A 21,458-nucleotide genomic window follows, 5' to 3' on the forward strand; every position below is an offset into this window, starting at 1 on the left:
TGTTTCTTAAAATCTATTTTTTATATGTATATATGCTTTTTACAAGCATAGTCTCAAAAATGTTGAACTACTCCTTTTGGAGTGTGTCCTGAGAACAGCCCCCTGTTCTGACTATGCAATTATTCTAGTATAATGTGTCTACTGGTATGTTTCATTTTCTTTTTTTCTTTTTTTTAATTTAATTTAATTTTGTCTATCTATATGTTACAGTATTTTTTTTTCATTATTTGTACTCTATTCTCGTTCCTTTGTGTAGCACTGGTCGTATTTACAGAGGAAATGGGAGAGTGTACTGGATGCTTCCCTATTCCAGTTGAGTCTTAAGCCACTAGATGGTGTGCTTGTCTCTTCACATTTACGGTGCACTACATCCAACAGACGGATTGAGTGGAGAAAAGCTTGAGAAAATAGACTCATATTGTCGACATGTCAACATATAAAACCACTATCTCACCAGGTTTTGAGGGGTTTTGCGTAAGACACTCAAATAATGCACTGCAATCACTATGAATACAGAGCATATGGAGCAGCTGAGCAGCTCCTCGTGACGAGCAAACAGTCTTGCACCGTCTGAAACTCCTTTTCAACAGAGAGCTCATCCAGACTGCAAATGCACCCAGGGAGCGAAAAGAAATAAAACTCAATCCTCCGAATCTTTATCCCAGCACTGACTCATTCATATTTGAGCGTCTGGCTGTCAGCCATGCTAACAAAAAGCTGTTGAAAAGGCAGAATAAATACTGAACAAGGATGTGAATGTTCAGGTTCAAGGGTTCATAATTGGCAGGCAGAGTGTCTGGAAACCCTTCAGCTGTACAGTTTACAGAGTTGCTTATAGTAATGTTATTTCAGTGCATTAATGTGGCAGTCAGGCTTGTTCTTCTGCTCGTCCTGCCCTGTCACATTGTCAAATATTTATTCAGTAATTAACACAGAGCATGACATCGTATATTTCCATATCTTCAGTTTCAATTCATCTTTCAGGTCACATTACAGCATGTTATTGAAGGAGGATATAAAGCAACTAGTTGATACAATGTAGATGTGTGTATATGTATTGTTCAACCAACAAAATTATCTGTCTTTGTATCTGTATTCAGGTAGGACTGGCTGCGCTTTATACTGTAAGTCACATTAAATCAGGCAAATATTTTATTTTCTGATCTAATATTCATTAGCAATGCATCTGTAGTGGCTTCAAAGCATCAAAATGATTCATATTGGTATATAATTATTTATGAAATACATTTTCACATCCTCATACTGTATTATTCATCTCTCCCTCCCTTCATAATGTTATACTAAATAAGGTGACCAGATCGCTGAAATGTAAACCAGGGACAGTTCCAGTCTGGTGGTTAATATATCTTTAAAATATCCATGTTGTAAGTTTTATGATCTGAACACCATTGAGCAAAAAAGAAGAAAAACAAAGTTTACATTGGAAATAGAAAGTCTTCATAACAATATAAAAAATATCCTTTCCGTTTCTTGGTTGGTGAGTAGATATTGAGTGAAATTTCATTTTTGGGTGAACTATCACTTTAATGGTGCACTTTCTGCTACCCGTTGCAGGCTAGTTGCTAGTTGCTATAACTTCTGAGAAAATGCTGGAAATGTCAGATACATCAGAGAGTGAGGAAAAAAGTCAGTGAATGTGACTAAACACAACGTGACTGAAATTATAAAAGGAGAACTCTGTAATATAGTCACTGTAATTTATCATAAAATGACCATGATATGTCGTCAGAGATTAAGGAAACAAGCTCAGTTGAAATATTGGTTTCGCTGACAACAACGCTACAGCCACAGTGTCTTCTTTTGAAATTTCTATTCCAGCCTTTCCGGGCTGGAATAGAAAGGCGTTAGTTAAAGTTCAATTTAATGCAGAATGCAGAGATATCTGTTTATTATTCGTCACTAATAATCAGTAGTCTTTTAGAAGGAGTAGACATTTATAATGGTTAAACTAAGCAATAATAATGGAGTCTGGCAGGCAGTGTGGCAGGCACTGAACTCAAACTCTGGAGTGTGTATTTTCAGAGCAGTAGGCTTTTGTTTTCAGGATAACGGGCTAAACTTTCAATCGACAGACAACTGACAGTTATAGTTTTAATATGCAAGAGACCCCTCCTGGAATAGCTCACATATTGTGAGTTTAATATTATAATATACTATTACTATCATGATCTGAGACAAATATTGTATTATTGTAGCTTTAATTGCTTATTTTTTTTATATTGTTTTTGCATTTTCTGAGTTTCTTTTTAAAGCAGGGGAATGAAGGAGAAAAGTAATATATTCTTCAGAATTTAATTTATATAAATATGGATTATCGGTTCATGAACTGGATCAAATACAGAGCGTTTGGTTGTTTGCGTGTGTTTGTTGCGTGTGTTTGTGTTGTGGGATATCTCCTGGAGTGATATTTGAGTGAGATTATAATTTACATTCAAATGACGTTAATGCTTTGATGATGCTGATGTATTGCAATGTTTGATGATGATGGATGAGCTGGAATGTTTTGTTCATAGTTTTTATTCGTAGTGTCTGAATAATCCCATATGGGCTGAGTCATGAGAATGACCAGACAAGAAAATACAATATTCCTTCATTCATTCACTAATTTTAAAAATATTATAACATTATAAAATTAAAATTAAGTACTCGTGTAAAAATGCACTTAGATAAAATTATAAAGTAGTATTCTTAACATTACTGAAAAATAACGAGCAACTTCAGGTGGAAGAAATATCTGTTTCCATCATATTATTTGTGCTTTACCACATAATGCATTTGTATTTGGGTGCATCCCTAGTATTAAATTTAATTTCAAGAGCTTTTCTTTATGATCCTGGCATTGTTTTTTTAGGTACAGGAAAAATAATAGTAGAAGTTATGATGAAATACATCTGCATTCCTTCTCAAGCTTTCATGTTCAATGAAAATATTTTTCTTGCATCTGAGAACATAAAGCTTCATTTTATCGACTCTTAGTGAGCCTCACTGCTTCTCAAGGGCAAGATAAGAGCAGACATTTCCCTGTGCTGCTGTGTGTTTCTCTTCTTTTTTTCCCTCCTCTCCTCTGCAGCAGATGGTAAAGAAGAGAAAATCACTTTCTGCTGGGGGCAGGATGCATCAGGGTCAGGGTTTAAGCTTCGAGGTCCACTCTGAACCTGGCTGATTTGACAGGACTATTTTGCATACGCTGAGTCTAATCAAATATATGCGTAAGAAGAAGGCGGGATTTGCAAAGCAGCTTGATACAAAGATACTGATTAGATTAGGGATTTTACAGAACAGCAAGCTGGAGCCACACAGTCCAGCTTGATAACAGACACATTCTGTACAGGAACATGCAGACAAGAATAGAGATTTGCAGAAAGAGTGGGAAAAAAAGAGGAGAGGAGATGAAGAAGGTGTTAATATTGACATTCCAGAGGACCTAATTCTGTTGAAACTACACCGATTATTACTGTATGACGAGAGGCAATCAGCAGAAAAAGGCAAAAATAATTGTCTAACAATTGAAGTAAATAAGTTGGCACTATCTCGCTGCCTTGTTTACCTGTTCATGCTTTGATTGAATTGATCTCCGAGGACAATGACAAATGATTGCACTCGAAAATGATGAATCCTTTACAGAATGAAAGTCAATACCGAAAATAATGAGGCACAGAAATTCTCAACTTGTGTCAACAGCAGCAAAAAGAACGGATGCCTGAGAAACAGAACATGTTCCCTGCACAATTATACTGTAGCTAAAAACAAATGCAGCCACTGACATCATACTGGCACGATGATCCACCGTATTCAAATGCCTTGTATGCTCATATTCTTCTTCTGAGAGCACCAAACCGTGAATCATTACCAGCTTATGCAGATGAAGACGCTGGTTTATAAGTCTTATGTGATCCGTTTACAATTAGGGACTTAGAGGAAGGCTACATACATGATCGGAGCAGCTCGGTGAAGAAACAGCGTGTTACATAATATCTTAAAACAATCAATGAAACATGAATATTTAAAAAGCTATAGCGATTCCTTTACAGTAGGACAAAGTTCAGTGTGCAGGAAAACAAATTACAAATTACTTGGAGGCCATCTGAGCCCTGATATAAACCACCTACACCTACAAGGAGGGCCTGTTTAGAATCCTAGCTAACATATCTCAAATGTGCATGTGTGGGCGTATATATTTCTTACATGTTCCAGCCAAGCTGATGACTAGCCTTGGGACAAGATTGTGTGTGATGCCACAATGCCAAACATGGTGGTGGTGGCTTGTTCATTTCAACACAAATACATCCAAATGTATTTTTCTTTTAGCCTTAATCCTTTTCTTAAACACACTCTCGAAAGTAAGGGTTCCTAGAACATCAGCTTCTGAAGATCCCAATTTTGAAGAAAGATTTCATCAAGGGTTCTTTGTAAGACTAGAGGTTTCAATTAAGAACCATTTTCATCCAAAGACCTCTTTTTGTTAGAGGGAGGTCGTCGAGGATCGTTTAAAGCGTGGCAGATAAAAGATGTGTTCTCGATATAAAACACTGGTAATTGTAACATACATCGTTACTATTGGAATATAAAAGGGTTCTAGGTGGAACGCTAGATGAACCCCTCATGGGTTCTCAGTACAACCCACCGGGATGAAACTCCTGGAGTATAAAAGGGTTCTCCACAGAACCCCCTGGGTGAGTTCTACATTAAACTCTTAGAATATAAAAGGGTTCTTAGTAGAACCCCTGGAGTGGATTCTAGATTAACAACCTGGGTGAGATCTAGATGAAACCTTCAGAATACAAAAGGGTTTTCAATAGAATCCCTAGGTTGATTCTAGAACAATCCCTAGGGATATAAAAGGGTTCTTGGTAGAGCACCAGTGGCTTCTAGATGGAACCCTTTGAATATAAAGGGATTTTGGTAGAACACCCGGGGTTAGCACCCTTAGAAAGTGGAAAAATTCTGGATAGAACTTTTCATTGGGGGTTCCAGGTGGAACCTTCCACAGATGAGTCTAGGTAGAAGGATATGTGAAAGATCCTTGGAACCTTGGTGCTATCTAGTGAACCAGCCTGTATTTCCACCAGTTTTGAGTGGAACCATTTTATTCAAGGTTGTCATCAACAGAAGGCACACAGCAGCCTGTAGAATATGAACACGCCCACTTTGGTTCCCAAGGAAAACCTGCTTTTTTATTGGTTCCAGCAGGGACTTTCCAGGTTCTGAACCAATATATTAGGAGGTGCTTGATACAAGTAGAACCACGGTTTACCCTTTATGGTTCTAGTTAGTTTTATTTTTCAGAGTGCACTGAGGTGAGATATTATAAAGTAAGAGTGCAGCCTTCAGTTTGCTGCATCCATCCTCCCATTGACTCCACATCTGTTCCCATCAGCCCACCTTTAGAGAAGAGAACCCCATCCAGCGAGCCTGAATCCATGGGGACTCGGCTCTGTGCCTCTGCAGAGTGAGTGAGTGAGTGGGAGTCAGTCAAAGCCCCGAGCACTTATATGGGGGTGGGGGGGGTGCAGGATTGGGGGGGCAGCAGTGAGGAGGTGGCTGCTGGGAGGCAAAGCTAATTCACTGTGACAGAAATCAGAGCTGTCAGGACCACCATGACCAAGCAGCATGGACAGCATATATCCAGTCAAACCCACAACTACGGGGGAAGGAGGGATGTCGGGGGCTCAGAGAGAAAAGGAGGGGATGTACTGATTAAGGCACTCAGAGAGAAAGAGTGTGTGTGTCGATTTGTGTGCGTGTGCTTGCATGCAGGGCAGGCAGCATCTATCCAGTGAAAGCCACTGAAATAGAAACGACAAGGTAAGGAGGCTGCACAGGTAAGAGGAGACCTTCACAGTCAGAAAGCCTTTCAGCACAGACGCTGACAAAAAACGCACGAGAGATGAGGAGGGACGGACAGGATTTGGCAAATTCAACAACTCATGAAAACAGGTGTATTTGTAATGATAAGTAAAGCGACATCCACACACACACAAACACACACAAGAAAAGGAAAAAAGCAGAGTAGGCATAGCTAAATTTCAGTCCTCTGGGATTACTGGTGAAAGGTTACCGGATAACACATGTAATATTCATGAGGAAAAAGCGCCTAGGTTGTACTAATCTGTTAGTAAGCAAAACACTAAAAGTTTAATGGAGTATAATATTAATAGAATATTGTGGGAAAACTGATATTGTTGAGGGAGGGAGAAAAAACCATACAGAGCGGGAAGGGCAGCCACCAGCATCATTACTTAATGATGAGAGAGGGAGACACAAGGCTAGTCTCTAAATGACACAGAGAAGGAGGAGGGGATTGTGGGAGATTAAGTGAGCTCTGTTCTGTTTGCTATACACTGCAAAGCACTGCAGGATGTTTGTTGAGCGGCGCTCTCATTTGGGACGAGGAGAAAGACAGTAGGGGGACCTTAAACTTGGCTGTGGCGAGCAGCATTGTTCCTCGAGCGCCTCAGGGAGGAGGATCCAAGGAGAAGATAAGGATTAGACAGCAGTGTTGTGGGGATCCACTGATGGGATACAACTTCGGAGAGGAAAAGGGCGCAGGGAAGTTGGAGTCTCATGTTGTTGCTGAGCAGTTTACTTTGGATTTGTGGTTGGGAAGAGGTTTTTTTTTTTTTTCCTTTTTTTGAAGTGGAGAATGGGATTAACTAAGTGAGCCAAACTGCTCACTTGTCTGGAAGTGGTATGAACTTTTCCCCTTTCTGCTTCAGAATTCATTCTGACTTACTGTACGAGTCAGCGGCGGAAAGTCTGTTTGAACTGATCACTGATAATGTTCAACTCACCTGAAACTGACTGCAGAGAAACATCTTTTTAAGGTGAAGTATCTCCCTCTGAGCGTGTGACTCTTAAACACTAAGCTCTCATATTGGATTTAAAAGTTTCCTTCCTAGTGGGCAACGATTTGGCACCACTACTGTTAGTTCACAACTATTTGCATAATCAAATGACTCTTCTTTTAAAGAAAACAAATGCCTGAATCCCCTGGTTCCAGCCTGTAATTTGTAAATATTATATCTTCTAAAAGAGTGAACTGAATAGAGCTGCAACAGTTAGTCAATTAAATGGTCAGTTGTCAACTAATTATTTAATTGGCAACTATTTTGATTATCAATTAATCGGTTTGAGTAATTCTTTAAGAAAAAAAGTGTCAAAATTCTCTGATTCCAGCCTCTTAAAATGTCAATATTTTCCTTGTTTCTTTACCATATGACAGCAATCTGTATATCTTTGGGTTAAGACATCTGAGGACATCAGCTTGGGCTTTGGGAAACAGTGATAAATTTATTTCGACATTTTCTGACATTTAATGGTCCAAACAACTAATCGATTAGTCGAGACAATGATCAACGGATTGTTTGTCAGACAAATCAAGACATTTTAAATCAGAAAAAAATTGTTTCAAATAAAGGACGCACAATAATATCGGCACATCATCTGTATTGGCTGATGAGGACAGAACATTTCTGCCAATAAGGTGACGTTCACGTTCATCATGTGCGTGCAACGTGACAGTTGCAATGATTGGATGATTAATGGATTAGTTGACAACTATTAAATTATTCACTAACTATTTTGATGATCGATTAATCGGTATGTGTCACTTTAGACTTTGAGAGGCACCGATTGACTTTTTCCACCATTTTCTGACATTTTATAGACCAAACAACTAATCGATCAATTGAGAAAATAATCAACAGATTGAGCGACAATAAAAATAACTGCAGCCCTACTTTTTTATTCATTGTATTTCAGCATGTGATTTTGTTTTGTTTTTGTAAGATGTTTAAACTTATTTTCTTTGTGAAATGTATTACTCATATTAGTATATTATTATTGTTTTTCTCTTTTTGGGGGGCTGGGTGGGTGTTGTTGCTGCATATAATATGGAAATGTTTAAAAAACCAATTAAGACACAGAGAGTATAATTGTACAAATATAACGTAGGTGCACAGCTGTCAGACACAACATCAAAGACAAGAAGTGGGTCTGAAACGTCATTATTTAACTTTTGTGGCATGGACTGAGTGTGCAGGCCTTAACTTTTTTCTTTAAAACCCAAATAAAAACAGTTTAATAGTAAAATTATATATTATATCAGCCCAAAATGAACATTTCTCCTGATATGGCTGATAAGATTGTGCTTTAGTTATGCGCATGCATTTCGAGAATGTCTGCAGTGTGGAGATTTTCTGAAGTGTCTGAAACAGTTAGCAGTGTTGCTGTTTGCAATAATTGCTCAGCGTCAGTCAAGCAAGGAGGAGCCAAATTGCATTCCTTCAACACTACAGACTCTTTAGAGTGGTCATCCCAATCAATACAACAAATTTGTGAAGAACAAAGAGAAGAGGGCACAAGCAAAAAACCTGTCAGCAGTAGTTTTCTCATTTTGCCCCATGAATGTGTACATTTTGAATAGCATTCAATGATTAGTCAATCAAAAGAAAATTAGTTGCCAACTATTTCGATAATTGATTTATTGTTTCAGATTTTTCAAGCAAAAATGTCATTTTTGCTGGTTCCAGATTTATTTATTTTACAATTTGCTGTCAGTTATCAACTAATAATACTACTATGACTTTTGGCAGATCAATCAATAATGAAAAAAATCATTAGTTGCAGCCCTACACTGTATTTTCTGTCTATATCTCTAAGTGGAGCATCATGATAAGAGTAATTACAGTATGTTAATTCTGCTACGGGAGAGACTTTAAATTAAAATTATTTGGAAAATATCAGCATATTGGATATCAGCAAAAACCTAACATTTAGCATCCCGATTTCAAATTATCATTAGTTGCAGCCTACTTACTTATGTACTCGGATTAATGCACTTAAAAATATAGTGCTTGTAATATTTCTGTACACGCAAATATCTCTAAATAGTCTGTCTAAGTATTTGTGAGATTTTTCTGGGGCAAAAGGGGATTTGTGGCTACTATATTTGAGCCATTTTTCATCTTCTGCCACAGATACTAAGAGTTCGTGTAGGCATTAACCTTGTAGTCATAATATGTGTCTGTTGAATGGCTCAAAGCAGCAGGTGGGTCGAAGAAGAATTGCTGTTTAATATATCATGCTGTTTCTCATTTGATTCTTATCCGCCCAGGGAGAGCCAGAGGGATTAGAAACCCTAAAGGACCGGACTTATAGAAACATGACCTGTGGACTGTATCCAGTTCCCCTCCTGCTGCTGCTGCTCCTCTGTCTCCTCCATGGCTCAGAGGAGACCTGTCCATCCATGTGCCTCTGTGTGTCCGACACAGTCAGCTGCAGCTCCAGCGGTCTGTCCAAGTTACCTCTGTCCCTGCCCTCCTTCTCCGTCATCCTTGATGTCAGCCACAACCACCTGTCCTGGTTGGGTCCCGGCAGCTTCAAAAGGATGCCAAGACTGGAAAACCTAAGGATGGCCCACAACCAGCTCAGCTCCCTGGGCCAGGGGGTGTTCCACAACGCCTCCAGCCTCAGGGTCCTTGACTTGTCCTCTAACAAGCTCCAAGTGGTGGAGCAACACTACTTCGAGGGGCTGTGGAGGCTGGAGGAGCTCCTTCTCTTTAATAATAAGATTGCACAGGTGGAGGCCGGCACTCTGACCGGCCTCAGCAGCTTAAAAAAGGCCTACTTTAGCATCAACCAGATCACAGACTTCCCGTTCTTCTCCATCCAAGACCACAGCCACCCTTTCCTGACCATGCTGGACCTCTCGTCCAACCGTATGACCCGTCTGCAGTGGGAGGATGTGAAAGCTTTGCCTGGGTTGGTACAGCGGGGGCTGTACCTCCACAACAACACTCTAATCTGCGACTGCTCCATGTACAGCGTGTTCTGGCACTGGGATCTGAGGGGTTACGACTCAATGAGGGACTTCACGGATGAGCACACTTGCAGCATCTTTGGGGACCCGCGAGCCTCCATCCGCTTCCTGCAACACAACCGCTTCTTCCACAACTGCACCGTGGAAAAGGCCGTGTCACAGCCAGTGACCGTTCTCCTCTCCAGCGTGCTGGTTTCAGAGGGAGAAAAAGTGCGTCTGGACTGCCAAACATCCCTGAGTAGCACAGACCTCTCATTTACATGGCTCTCCCCCAGCAAGGGGTACATCACCCAGACCGGCATAAATGACACGCTAATTAGCCTGTTTGCTAATGGTACCTTGGAGATCCAAGCAGCCAAGGTCAATGACTCAGGTCTGTACGTGTGCACAGCTCTGGATATTAAACAGGCACTGAATGCAACCCGTGAGGTGAAGGTGACGGTGCTGCTGCCTGCAGGAGAGTCATTCAACACTGGCTACACAACGTTGCTGGGCTGTGCTGTGACTATGATCTTCATCCTCATATACCTCTACATGACTCCGTGTCGCTGCAGCTGCTGCAAACAGCCCAAACCTCCGGTCATCCCTATCGCGACCTATGACCCCAGCACCCTGACTTCTGTTTTCTCCCCCTCCACGAGAGACCCGCACAAAATCCAAGTTAACAAACATGTAGCATTCATGGAGCCGATGTTGGGTGAAGAAGGAGCAGAATGGACACCTGAGAGTTGATGCAGAAGATGTTTTTACTGAGGTGGAAACAAAAGACTTCTGGACAAAGCAAAATTTCTGGTCGCACTTTGACAGTACACTAGTATGATGTGACAAGCCATTCTTGTTGTATTAAATTAGACAAAAAAAGACATAATATTATTTATTAGATATAATTATACCTTTTAACAGATTGTATTTGACAGTAATCACAGGCACATTACTACAGAATAATACTGTGAACTCAAGTGTATTATTTTCCACAGTTAAACCCTGATTATACTTTATCAGAAGGTAATTAGGGACACCATGTTGAAAAAAGTGGCATATTACTCAATTACAAGTAAAACTACTGGTGCTAAAAATACTTAAATAAAAGTACAAACTATTCTTCTCCAAACCTCCCAACTCCTGCACTGATCTGCTCAGTGGTCACGGTCACCTCCAGGGTTGGATATCGGTAATCAATACCTATAATGTATCACTTGAAATTGACCAGTACCAAGTAGTATCGAAACTCCTCCAGTAAAACGATACCTGCATTCAATCCTTTTGGTACCCAGATCTAGAAAAAAAGATTATTTATAGGGTTTTGCTTGCAGCCAATCACCGCAAGCATTCCTCATGAAGAAGAAAAGGTACTGAATAAAGTACCCCAGTGGTATTGGTATCACTTTCAGGGTACTGATATCATAACTTTTTAAAATGACACCCAGTCGTAGTTCCCTCTCCAGACCTGAACCTGCTGCAGATACTGTTACAAGATGTTTTTCATGTTATTACAACATACAGAGATATTACATTATAACAAGAAACTTTTGTTCTGTGTATTTGTACTTTAATGAGTAGTAGAAACTTTTCTTGCTATAACAATATACTGTTTATCTTGGCAGAACATGAAATGTTTCATGTTATTATATGATAATCTGTTGTTATAACTTAAAGCATTTCATGTTATGAGGTAACATCTTTATAACATCACATTATAACAATGAGTTACCACATTAAACATGAAATGTTTCACCCTATAACAAGATAAATAGTGCATTGTTATAAGACAAAATAAATCCTTATTATGTCACTTTTCATGTTGTATCAAACAGGATAATGTTGTAACAAGAGAAAAATCTTGTTATAACAATGAAAGTATGTTGAATTAAAGTGAAAACACACAGCTATAACAAGAAAATATCTTGTTCTGATGGAAAAGCATCTTCTTCTAATGTGAAAAACATGGTGATGATGTTATAATGATCTGTTTTTCTTGTTCTGGCATGGCAGCAATATGCCTCCATAGAGCGTTATTGGCTACAAAAATACAGATGAAAGGTCTGTACATTTATTTACTTTGATTTATAATTTTCAAAAGCCAAGCAGATTACATAGTGTAATGCATACTTTAGTAAAAAATACAGACTTAAAAAGTACTACTCAAAAGTCAGAAACTACTCAAAAATATTACTTAATTATAGCAATTTGAACAGGTGTAATTAGTTACCTCCACCCCAGCTAATTAGCCTCTAATAGTGAGTTTAATGCTTACTAATAAAGAATATATTATTTATATTTTGGTCTAATTTAATTAAAAAATAGGCCTACAGCTTGTTATGTCTTATTAATGTACCACTGGGTGTTTGGTGTCTAACAGCTGCATTTGTTTAATGCCTAATAAAGACCATGTTTTTAATTTTGGTCTAATTTGATACAAAGTACAGCTTGCTACGTGTTATTAGTGTACTGTAAAATGAAGTGCGACCAGACTCCTTACTCAGGAATTACCTGTGAGATGCAATCAGAAGTGTTGACGCTGTAAAAGAAAAAAAAGGACATCGTGTCTCTTTCCTGACTGCCAGCTGCAGTTAAACACCTCCTGAACAGAAAAAAAAAGAAGAAGCAATATCTCCTGTTCCAATTCTGCTCTTCTCTGTCATCTTGCCTGGTAGTCGAAATGAAAGTTTCAACTTTGGTTTATTACCCCCGGTGTAGTGACATTGCTAAATCACAGTAGAGCCATTATCAGCCCTTAAAATCAGCTAATAACTTCTCTGTGTACGGCACCAGGAGGGGAATATTTCTCGCGGGATCGGAGGAAGAATCTGGCTCACTTTTCACAGAAAGTGTTTAACAAGGATTAAAAGCCCCGGAAAAACGCTGCAAGTTTATGACTGTAACGGACTGGAGGAAGTAAGTTCAGTCTGTGTATTGTAGCTGAGTTGAGGTGCTCCATATTTAGTGTGGTAGAGACAGGCTTTAGCTGAAGATAACTTTAAATATACAGCACATATCTCGTATAATACGTAGCTTAAACATGGAGCAACCGAAAACTCTATTCAACTCCTGCAAACTTCTGTTCCCTGTGTTCCTAATAAAGCATTCAGTCCCTTTAGATCGGTTGCGTCCTCTGCTGATATAGTTCCTTCTAGAAGGCAATTTTAGTGAATCCTTTACTATCATTTAAAAAAAAAGAGGGGGGGGGGGGAGTTAAGATACAGCAAGAAAAGTGATGAGTGTTTTTGTGCAGATACCGTAGCTTTCAGCAAACATTTAAAACTCTTATCTAGCAGAAAACAGAGGTGCATCCTGCAGTGATCCATCATACATATACATATCTCACACAAACCTGTTGCATTAATCTGGCAGCGAAAAAACAATGACTCTATCTCGCGCCGTGCTTATCTGGCAAATAGTGAAGTACAGAAATCAGGAGTGTCAACAAACCACAAACAAACAGCAATTGGGCCGCTCTTCAAAGACAGCATCTCTTTGATCAAACACAGCACAGCACTTTGAACACTGCGGAACAAACACAAGCACAAAATTTGAACTGAAGCGACAAATACTTCAAGCAGCTCTGACGCAAAACCCCAAGGGGGGCATTACTTTGTATTGCTTTGTTCGTTTTTTTTTTTTTTAAATTCCGTGTAACATGCCTCAAATGACAGAATTACACACGACAATGCCACAGATGAAAGACGACGTTGAAGAAGGACCTGCGTGCACTGCCATGAAAGAACACGTGTGTGCGACATCAAGTCGATGACATGAAAGACCAAAGAGAGCATATGGGTGCTCAGGGAAGAAGGGGATATTTTAAAACCTGATGAGACAAACAGTAAGAATAAAAAAGAAACAAATCAATTTCTTTAAGTCTGCGCATCCACGATGTTTTGAGATTGTAGTTTAATCTCAATGCAAACACTTGCAGGGACAAAGGATTGCGTCGAGATTGAATAGGATTAGATGTAATCCTTCATATAATGTCAAAGAGAAGTTGTCAGTATCTCACAAAGGAGAGCATGTTGTCAGAGGAGGGGCCTTTGATTATTTCTAAATCCTTAATTAAAACTTGACTCCTTTCAAGCCCGGGGAGATGAATATTGTTGTGCGAGTTGAATGTAAATTCACAGACAAAAAAAAAAAGGTGGAAAATCTAAAATCAAATGGGCAGCGGTGCATGAAACTGGGACAGACTCGCTCTTTGACAGCAGAGTTTCATCACTATTAAACTCTCAGGGATTAAGCAAAAATCTCTCAGACTAAACAGAGTCAGTGCTGTATTGTGATGCAGCACTCTGTTTAATCACACTGCTACTCACAGGGTGCACACTCTCACTAATACAAGTGCTAACTGGAACCATAAAGGGTTCTTCAGCTTGTCCTCATAGGGGAACTGTTTTTGGTTCCTAATTGAACCTTTTATAGATGTTCCACTTGGAACCGTTTCAGAGAGTTCACACAGACTGCGCTCTGGAGGTTCTATCCAAAACCACTGCACAGAGTCCGTCCAGGGTGTTCTACTGCAAACCTTTATATATTCCAAGGCTTTTATCTAGAACCCACCAAGCGGGTTCTATTGAGAACCTTTTCATATTCCAAGGGTTTTGTGGAACATGCTCAGGAGGTTCTACCAAAAACCTTTTATATTCTAAGGGTGTTATCTAGAACACACTCAAGGAGGTTCTTCCGCGAACCTTTTTTATTTCAAAGGTGTTATCTGGAACACACTCAGGGGGGTTCTACTGAGAACCCTTTTATATCAAAGGGTTTTATCTAGAACCCACCAAAGGGGTTATATTGAGACCGTTTTTTATAATCCAAGGGTTTTATTTTTATTTAGAACACACTCAGGGGGTTCTAACAGGAACCTTTTGATATCCCAACATTTTTTATCTAGAATACACCAAAGGGATTCTACTTAGATCCTTTTTATATTCCAAGGGTTTAATCTAGAACACACTCAGGGGTTCTAACCGAGAACTTTTTTATATTCCAAGGGTTTTATTGAGAACATACTTGGGGGCAGGGTTCTACCAAAAACTGAGTGTTATCTAGAATGCACTCAGTGGGTTCTATATAGAACCTTTTTATAATCAAAGGGTTTTATTTTTATTTCACCTTTATTTCACCAGAACTCTTTCATCTTTGGATGAAAAAGGTTCTTAATGGAATTCTTAGTCTCACAAAGAACCCTTGATAAACCCTTTCTTTAAAAAAATGGTTCATAAGAAGAAAATGGTTCCTAGGAGAACATGAGCCCTTCAAGAAAAAAATCTTTAGGTACTCTTATTTCTAAGATTGTATTTAGTATTTTAGTTTAAAGTGTTTTCACAATACTAAACATTCACATTGCTGAACATGGATTACGTAACGTATACCGCCATGTGCCGGCGTGATGTAACATCTCGTATCAGTCTGTCATGACCCAATGTTTTTCTGCACTTGAAACATTACACGGTGTGATGAGTTGGGGTTGGGTTTTAGGAGATTACCACGAGGATAAAAACCAGGTGCTTTGTCAATTTCAATGTTTTTAAATCCCTCTAATCTGGTTCCGCTCTCTGACACAGCACACACAGCTGGGTTGGGATTTATTGTTTCTGATATGATTAGCAGACAGGTTAAAACAGGGAGGACATGATGTGAGCATTTTATTAAGGGCTTTCTATTTCACGGAGGGTCCGTAGGTGACCCTGGTTATATAAGCACATGGCTGATTTTAGGGAATCAACCTCAGTGTAGGCAGCGTGTCAGAGTGAAGTTAGTATCCTGATGCCATTTGGTATCCAGCATTTTATTTTAACCTTGTGACAGCAAGTACTTTACAGATAATGGGAGGCCTCAGCAGTGCATTTGCAAAAAAAAAAAAAACCCATGAGGTATAAAAAGCACTCCATAAATGATAATTTTGCTCTATCAAATTGTTACACGCATACCTGCTCATTTGCAACATGAGGATGTAATAAACAGACAGATTGAGTTTGCTGAAACCAGGAGCATTACAATGTTACCTTTATCATTTGCTCACATTATTACATAACACAGCATTATTAGATTTGATAGGGCTGAACGAGTATTCAGCTGAATCGAGTATCCGCTACAGAGACTGCACAAGTATCATCCGAGTAAAATGTGTCACCAGACCAGATGTGAGCCAGACAGGAAGTTGTTAATTTGAGCCTGAAATTGATACGGATTGATCAGGAGTCACTACTTTTATTTTCTATTATAAAACTATTTACAGAACAGCCTCAGATCAAGCTTCAGATCAATGCCTTTGATCACAAGGGAAAGAGAACTATTACACAGCAAGTTGTTTTCATAAATTTGAATAAATAGACTTCAGTGAATCAATGAACATAACACATGCAGTATTAGCTACCCAATGAGGATTTTCCTTCATTACAAGTACAAACACTGACACTCTGATGATACTCATATTTGTATAAAGTACATTATCCGTAATTCAGTATCCTTAGACTGAATACTTCTGTCAGCCAAGCCCAGTACTTGCTCAACCCTTTTTCTTACTGAATCTCAATCCCTGGGTTGCTCTGTGAATAGTTTTCTAATAAATAATTAACATTGCAACTGCTGATCAACACATATAATGTTCAGGCATACATTAAGGGCATAATATGCAATATTGTCCTAAAAAGAAAAAAAAAACAAAACACAAACTTTCGATCATCACGTATGACCCACTGGAAATGCGTGGCGCTGGCTTTATCTACAGAGACTCTACCCTCTGCCTGTATCTCTCATTATTTTGGTGTGTTCAGGGTCGCTTTACCATCCCAAAACATCTGTATTTGACGTACTGGAAATGAGGCACAACAATAAACTATCTGGTGCATTTTCGAACAGCTGGGACAAATCCTAGTAATTCTACCTTCAACAACTTTTGGTTAGTCCCGCCCATTCAGAGTACACAGTACAGTTAGTGGAACAGATACAGATACAGGTAATGGTGTACTCACTCATCCCTAAATTTTGCTGACTTTAGACTTGACTTGAGAAAAATCAAAAAACATTTGCAACTTGACTTGGAAATGACTTGCAACTTCACTTGAACTTGAGCCTTTTGGCCTGAAAATACTTGATACCCCCCCCCCAAGCCCAAATACTCTTTTTAGAAAGTGTGCCATGACCCAACTCATTTCCCTGCATTTCCTGAATCAATGAACGTTAATGCTATTCATTCTCAGAAAGTCAACACATGCCCCTTGGATGATTCCATTTCCTGAGTTAAGAAGTCATTATTCTGAGTTTGGTGTACTAATGTGCTTTTAAGTCGAGTGGAAAAAAACATGAATGCTATTAAAGGCAGGGCAGGGTATGTTATATGCTAAATCCATTTGTACCTGACTTGTTAACAGGATAAATGCTAATAAATAACTCACTCTGTGCGGAGAGCAACAGTAACAACCTAATACCAACTGCATCTGAACAAAAATTAATATGCAATACAAGAATTAATAAAAAGATATTAACCAAACATTTACTTTGATCCGCCATGTTTCTGCATCAACAAACAACAACAAGTCAACTTGGAGAGGCATTTACATGAATTTTACCAGTCAAAAACTTCTTTTTCATATTATTCCAACACCGTGTGAATGCAAGGTCATTTCCCCAAATCCGCTTTGATTTAGTCTGACAGCATTCAGTCAAGCTGCAGAAGAAAACCACAAACAACTGCTGTTACATTACTGAGCTGCAGCTGGAAAAACTTATACCAATTTTGTTTCTGTACGAAAAATATGCGTCTGTCAACAAAACCCAGCTTACCCCAACTCCGTTCCTCATTTCAAGTTCCACAAAGAATGTTAAGTCGAGGCTCTGTTGTTAAAATGACATACACGTTCGATGCTGAAGAATGCATTATTACAGCGTCTACATGTACCAGCAAGTTAAATCCAACAGTTTTGAAGACTTTTTAATGCCACTGTTTAAATCCAAAAAATAAAAATATAGGTGTAGTCTTCTGAGTAAATACATAATATTGCAAGTTCAAAATTATAAGTAAGGCAAAATGACATTAACTGGTTGAGTTAAAGAACATTTGTTCAAATGATTATTAGCAAAAGACTAAAAGACTGTAATGGGATAAGAGAGGCATTTGAATTCAACTCTTGCACTTGGAGTGAATTTTAGACCATTTTGGACCAGCATTGAACAGTATAAATAAACATTTAAGATCTTTGCAAACAGAATTTAAGACTTTTTAAGACTTTTTAAGAACCTGCAGCCAACCTGACTATGACCTGTTTAGCAATCAAAATTCAAAGTTTAGGACTTCGGACTTATCAGTCTTGACTTTGACCTTGACTCGGGACTTGCCTGTCTTGAGTGACAAGACTTGAGACTTGCCTGTGACTTGCATAACAATGACGTGCTCCCACCTCTAATAGATAGTCCCAATAATTACACTTCAAAATAACATCAGTATTTCCTGGCTGTATGGCTCAGTTGGTCTGCAAATTACTCTGAACCGCTCTGACAAATTACCCAGATGTAAAGGAAGGACCCCTTGATGCTTTAAAAGATGCCCTTCTCCAAAGCAAAACACTCCATCAGGCTTCAATTAAAGCATGCACTTCCCTTTCCAGATTAATTGTTTTCCCTAGTTCGGCTGAGCTCCGAGGGATTTGAAATCATCTTATTCAAGAATCTAATTACTGTGAAAAGGGGAGTTTTACTGTGAATAGTACACGTTGAATTGCCTTCACTCGCGGAGGGCTGCCTTGACTGTCAACAGGGGCTATTACTGAACTGTCAAAACAGTCATCAGGCTGGAGTGGAGGCATCCAGCTGTGGCAGATACATACGCATCTTTCAGACGCCACAGCACCCACATACACAGGCTCACTTGAGGCCCAATGTCACCGCGCCGACAAAAACCCTCATTTCATTCTAATTGGACACTTTACTTAGAATATATGCTCGAGAAACGCACACAGCATCGTTTCAGGACAGTCCACCAACCGGCAATACTACATTATGGATCTTTTTTTAGGAGGGAGGCTGGTTGCTTCCCAAAAAAGACCAAAATAAATGTGCACTGCCGCACGCCAGACATCAGGCTGTTTATCATACCTCTGCACTGAATGTGAACGCGGGCCACGCTCTGTGTTCTCAAAGCATTATGAAGCAGCTGGACGTCCGACATGTCAAACAGGATTCTGGTCTCAGCCCCATCACTGCGGGGCACATTGGACATGAATGCATCATTAATAAAATATAAAGATCTATCGCATTTCATTGCAAACAAACAAAACAGCATATGCAGTGATACAGCAGCATGTTAGAATCAATATCTCTGGGGATGTTGTGTGCATCAGCGAGGAGAATTTAGCTGCATATTATAAGATCTGACAAGCACAATGACTCAAAGTATTTATATTGTTGTTCATGACCACTTTTCTACAACATCCTCTTGTCTTTTTATGCCTCCTCTGTGTTTCAGCTTGTGTCATTTCTCCTACCAGCTTTATTGTATCATGTGGTGATGGTGCTTTCCTTGTTATTATCTGTCACACTTGTGCACTAAAAGACAACAATGAACTCTGATGACACACGGCTTTACTATTTCCATTAAAAAAGACCTTTCCAGTGAGAGACAGTGTATGTGGTACCCTATCTATAAAGTCTTGTAGTGTCAGTGATATTCGATAATACTTTGTGGTATTGCCATATAGTATAGTCCAGAGTGGAACTATTGAATCGACTGACATGACCTTTTTGTACAAACATTCATGGCCCCCAGAGGATGAAACTTACTGACTTTGGTCATCCCCTTTGGTTTTTCTTCTAGCACTGTCAGTAGGTTGACATTTATGACTTTAATTAAAATATCATAACAACTTTTGGATGTTTTGACACACAGTTCGGTAACGGCACTACGAATCATACTATGAATCCTTATGACTTTGCTGATCCCCTGCCTTTTCCTCTAGCACCACCGTGAGGTTCACATCTGTGGTTTTGCTTGAAATGTCTCAACAACTGTTGGAAGTATTGCCATGAAATTTGGCACAAACATCCATGTTCCCCTCAGGATGACTGCAATAAGTTTGGTGATTCCTTAACTTCTCCTCTAGCACCACCATCAGGTAAAAATTTTAATGCGTCCAACACTATGGTTTATGACCAAATACACGCTAAAGTGACATTCCCATCATTGAGAAACTGAAATTCATACTATACATGATTTCCCTGAATAACAATGTACAAATTAATTAGTCTCATATACAAATAATCCCTCAAAATCATCTCTTGTGACCCACTGCCTGTATTTTCTTTTTTTCCCATTATTTGGACGAGACTCAACAATCAGGTATCTTTTTGGTGCATTTACCAACAGCAACTGACAGATCCTGCATATTCTACCTTTAAGTAAAAGTGCATAACTATTATCAGCAACATGTACTTAAAGTGTCAAAAGTAAAAGTCCTGGTTCTGCAGGAAAATATCTCCTGTGACTGTGACTGTGACTGCTGTTGCAGTTGGTCAAGGTCTATCTACTTTACTTTTAGTTCAATGAACCTTAGAGTCTGGCCCATCAAACAAATCTGGTGTGTCCTGAGATGATTAATGGGGTTGTATTAAAAAAAGGAACAAAGATCTGCTACACAAGTGCATATATATGAACTTTTTGGACTTTTTTGCAGTTGCTGTTGTTCTGTCTCACCCCTAGTCTCCTAAATGGGGGTGCGTCAACTGCCATCGACTGTAGGTAATACACTTTCTATCAATAAGTACCTCATAAACCCTACATTAAATAATTTGAACTATCCCTTTAAAGGCTGTGAATAAAAGTTGAGACTGGTGTGATGAGAGCCGATGTCCTGAAAGGGATTATTCAAATACTCACACATGATCTTGAGCTGTCCGATCATTTCCTCCTTGTATTACTGGAGCGCAGGATAGGACCACAATGTTTCCCACAATCCTCCCTGGCAGGAACATTCAAATAGTGGACAAGCATGTTTAGAGTCGCAAGCTAAAAACAAGCCAGTATGGTATAAACTCATCATGTTGTTGTTAAATCTTAATTCTAAAAGTAACAATTCTGCAAAATAAATGTGGTGCAGTTAAAATACAACATGACAGCACCAAATGCAAATACTCAAGTAAAGGCCCTGAAAACTGGAATTAAGTACTTGAGTAAATTTACTTTGAAAATGAAGTTACTTTCCACCTCATAATGATAAACCCAATAATTATCCCTCAACTCTATGGAGCATTATAGTTTCTTCAGCATATTGTTAAGAATTAATAGCCACATTTTTCAACTGACCAGTGAATGCAATCTACCAGAAACTTGTTTTTTTACCAGTTTTTAACTGGCAGCTGGTGCTAATTTTGTGGTTTGGTCAAAACTTCTGCTGCTGCAGCTGTTTTCAGAGACAAAGCTCTAATAAACCAGGTGAAAGTTACCTTTGCAGCACCAAATGGCAAACAGACAAAGTAAGCTAAAGGTAAGTTAGCTGGTGAACATGGAGGAGTGTTTAGCATTGACTGTTAATCAGGAGTTAATGGAGAACAAAACCAGAAAACAGAAAGTGAATTCTGGACTTACATTCATCAGCTGGCCACAAACATGACTCCAAATGAATGCTGCCTC

General features: G+C 39.0%; 1 protein-coding gene across 1 annotated transcript; it reads left to right on the top strand.

Annotated features, from left to right (window-relative positions):
* Window positions 1-6,330: 6,330 nt before the first annotated feature.
* Window positions 6,331-10,741, top strand: LOC146325095 (amphoterin-induced protein 3). The gene is made up of 2 exons (XM_084719985.1): window positions 6,331-6,845; window positions 9,137-10,741. The coding sequence occupies exon 2, from the start codon at window positions 9,185-9,187 to the stop codon at window positions 10,571-10,573; it is 1,389 nt and encodes a 462-aa protein (XP_084576111.1). The 5' UTR covers window positions 6,331-6,845; window positions 9,137-9,184; the 3' UTR covers window positions 10,574-10,741.
* The last annotated feature ends 10,717 nt before the right edge of the window (window positions 10,742-21,458 follow it).

The sequence above is a fragment of the Lutjanus erythropterus genome, chromosome 6 (assembly GCF_056507025.1).
Source record: "Lutjanus erythropterus isolate fLutEry1 chromosome 6, fLutEry1.hap2, whole genome shotgun sequence".
Lineage (NCBI taxonomy): Eukaryota > Metazoa > Chordata > Actinopteri > Lutjaniformes > Lutjanidae > Lutjanus > Lutjanus erythropterus.

Excerpts from the sequence above, each read along its gene's own strand:
- LOC146325095 (XM_084719985.1), top strand. The coding sequence starts at position 9,185 with ATGACCTGTGGACTGTATCCAGTTCCCCTCCTGCTGCTGCTGCTCCTC.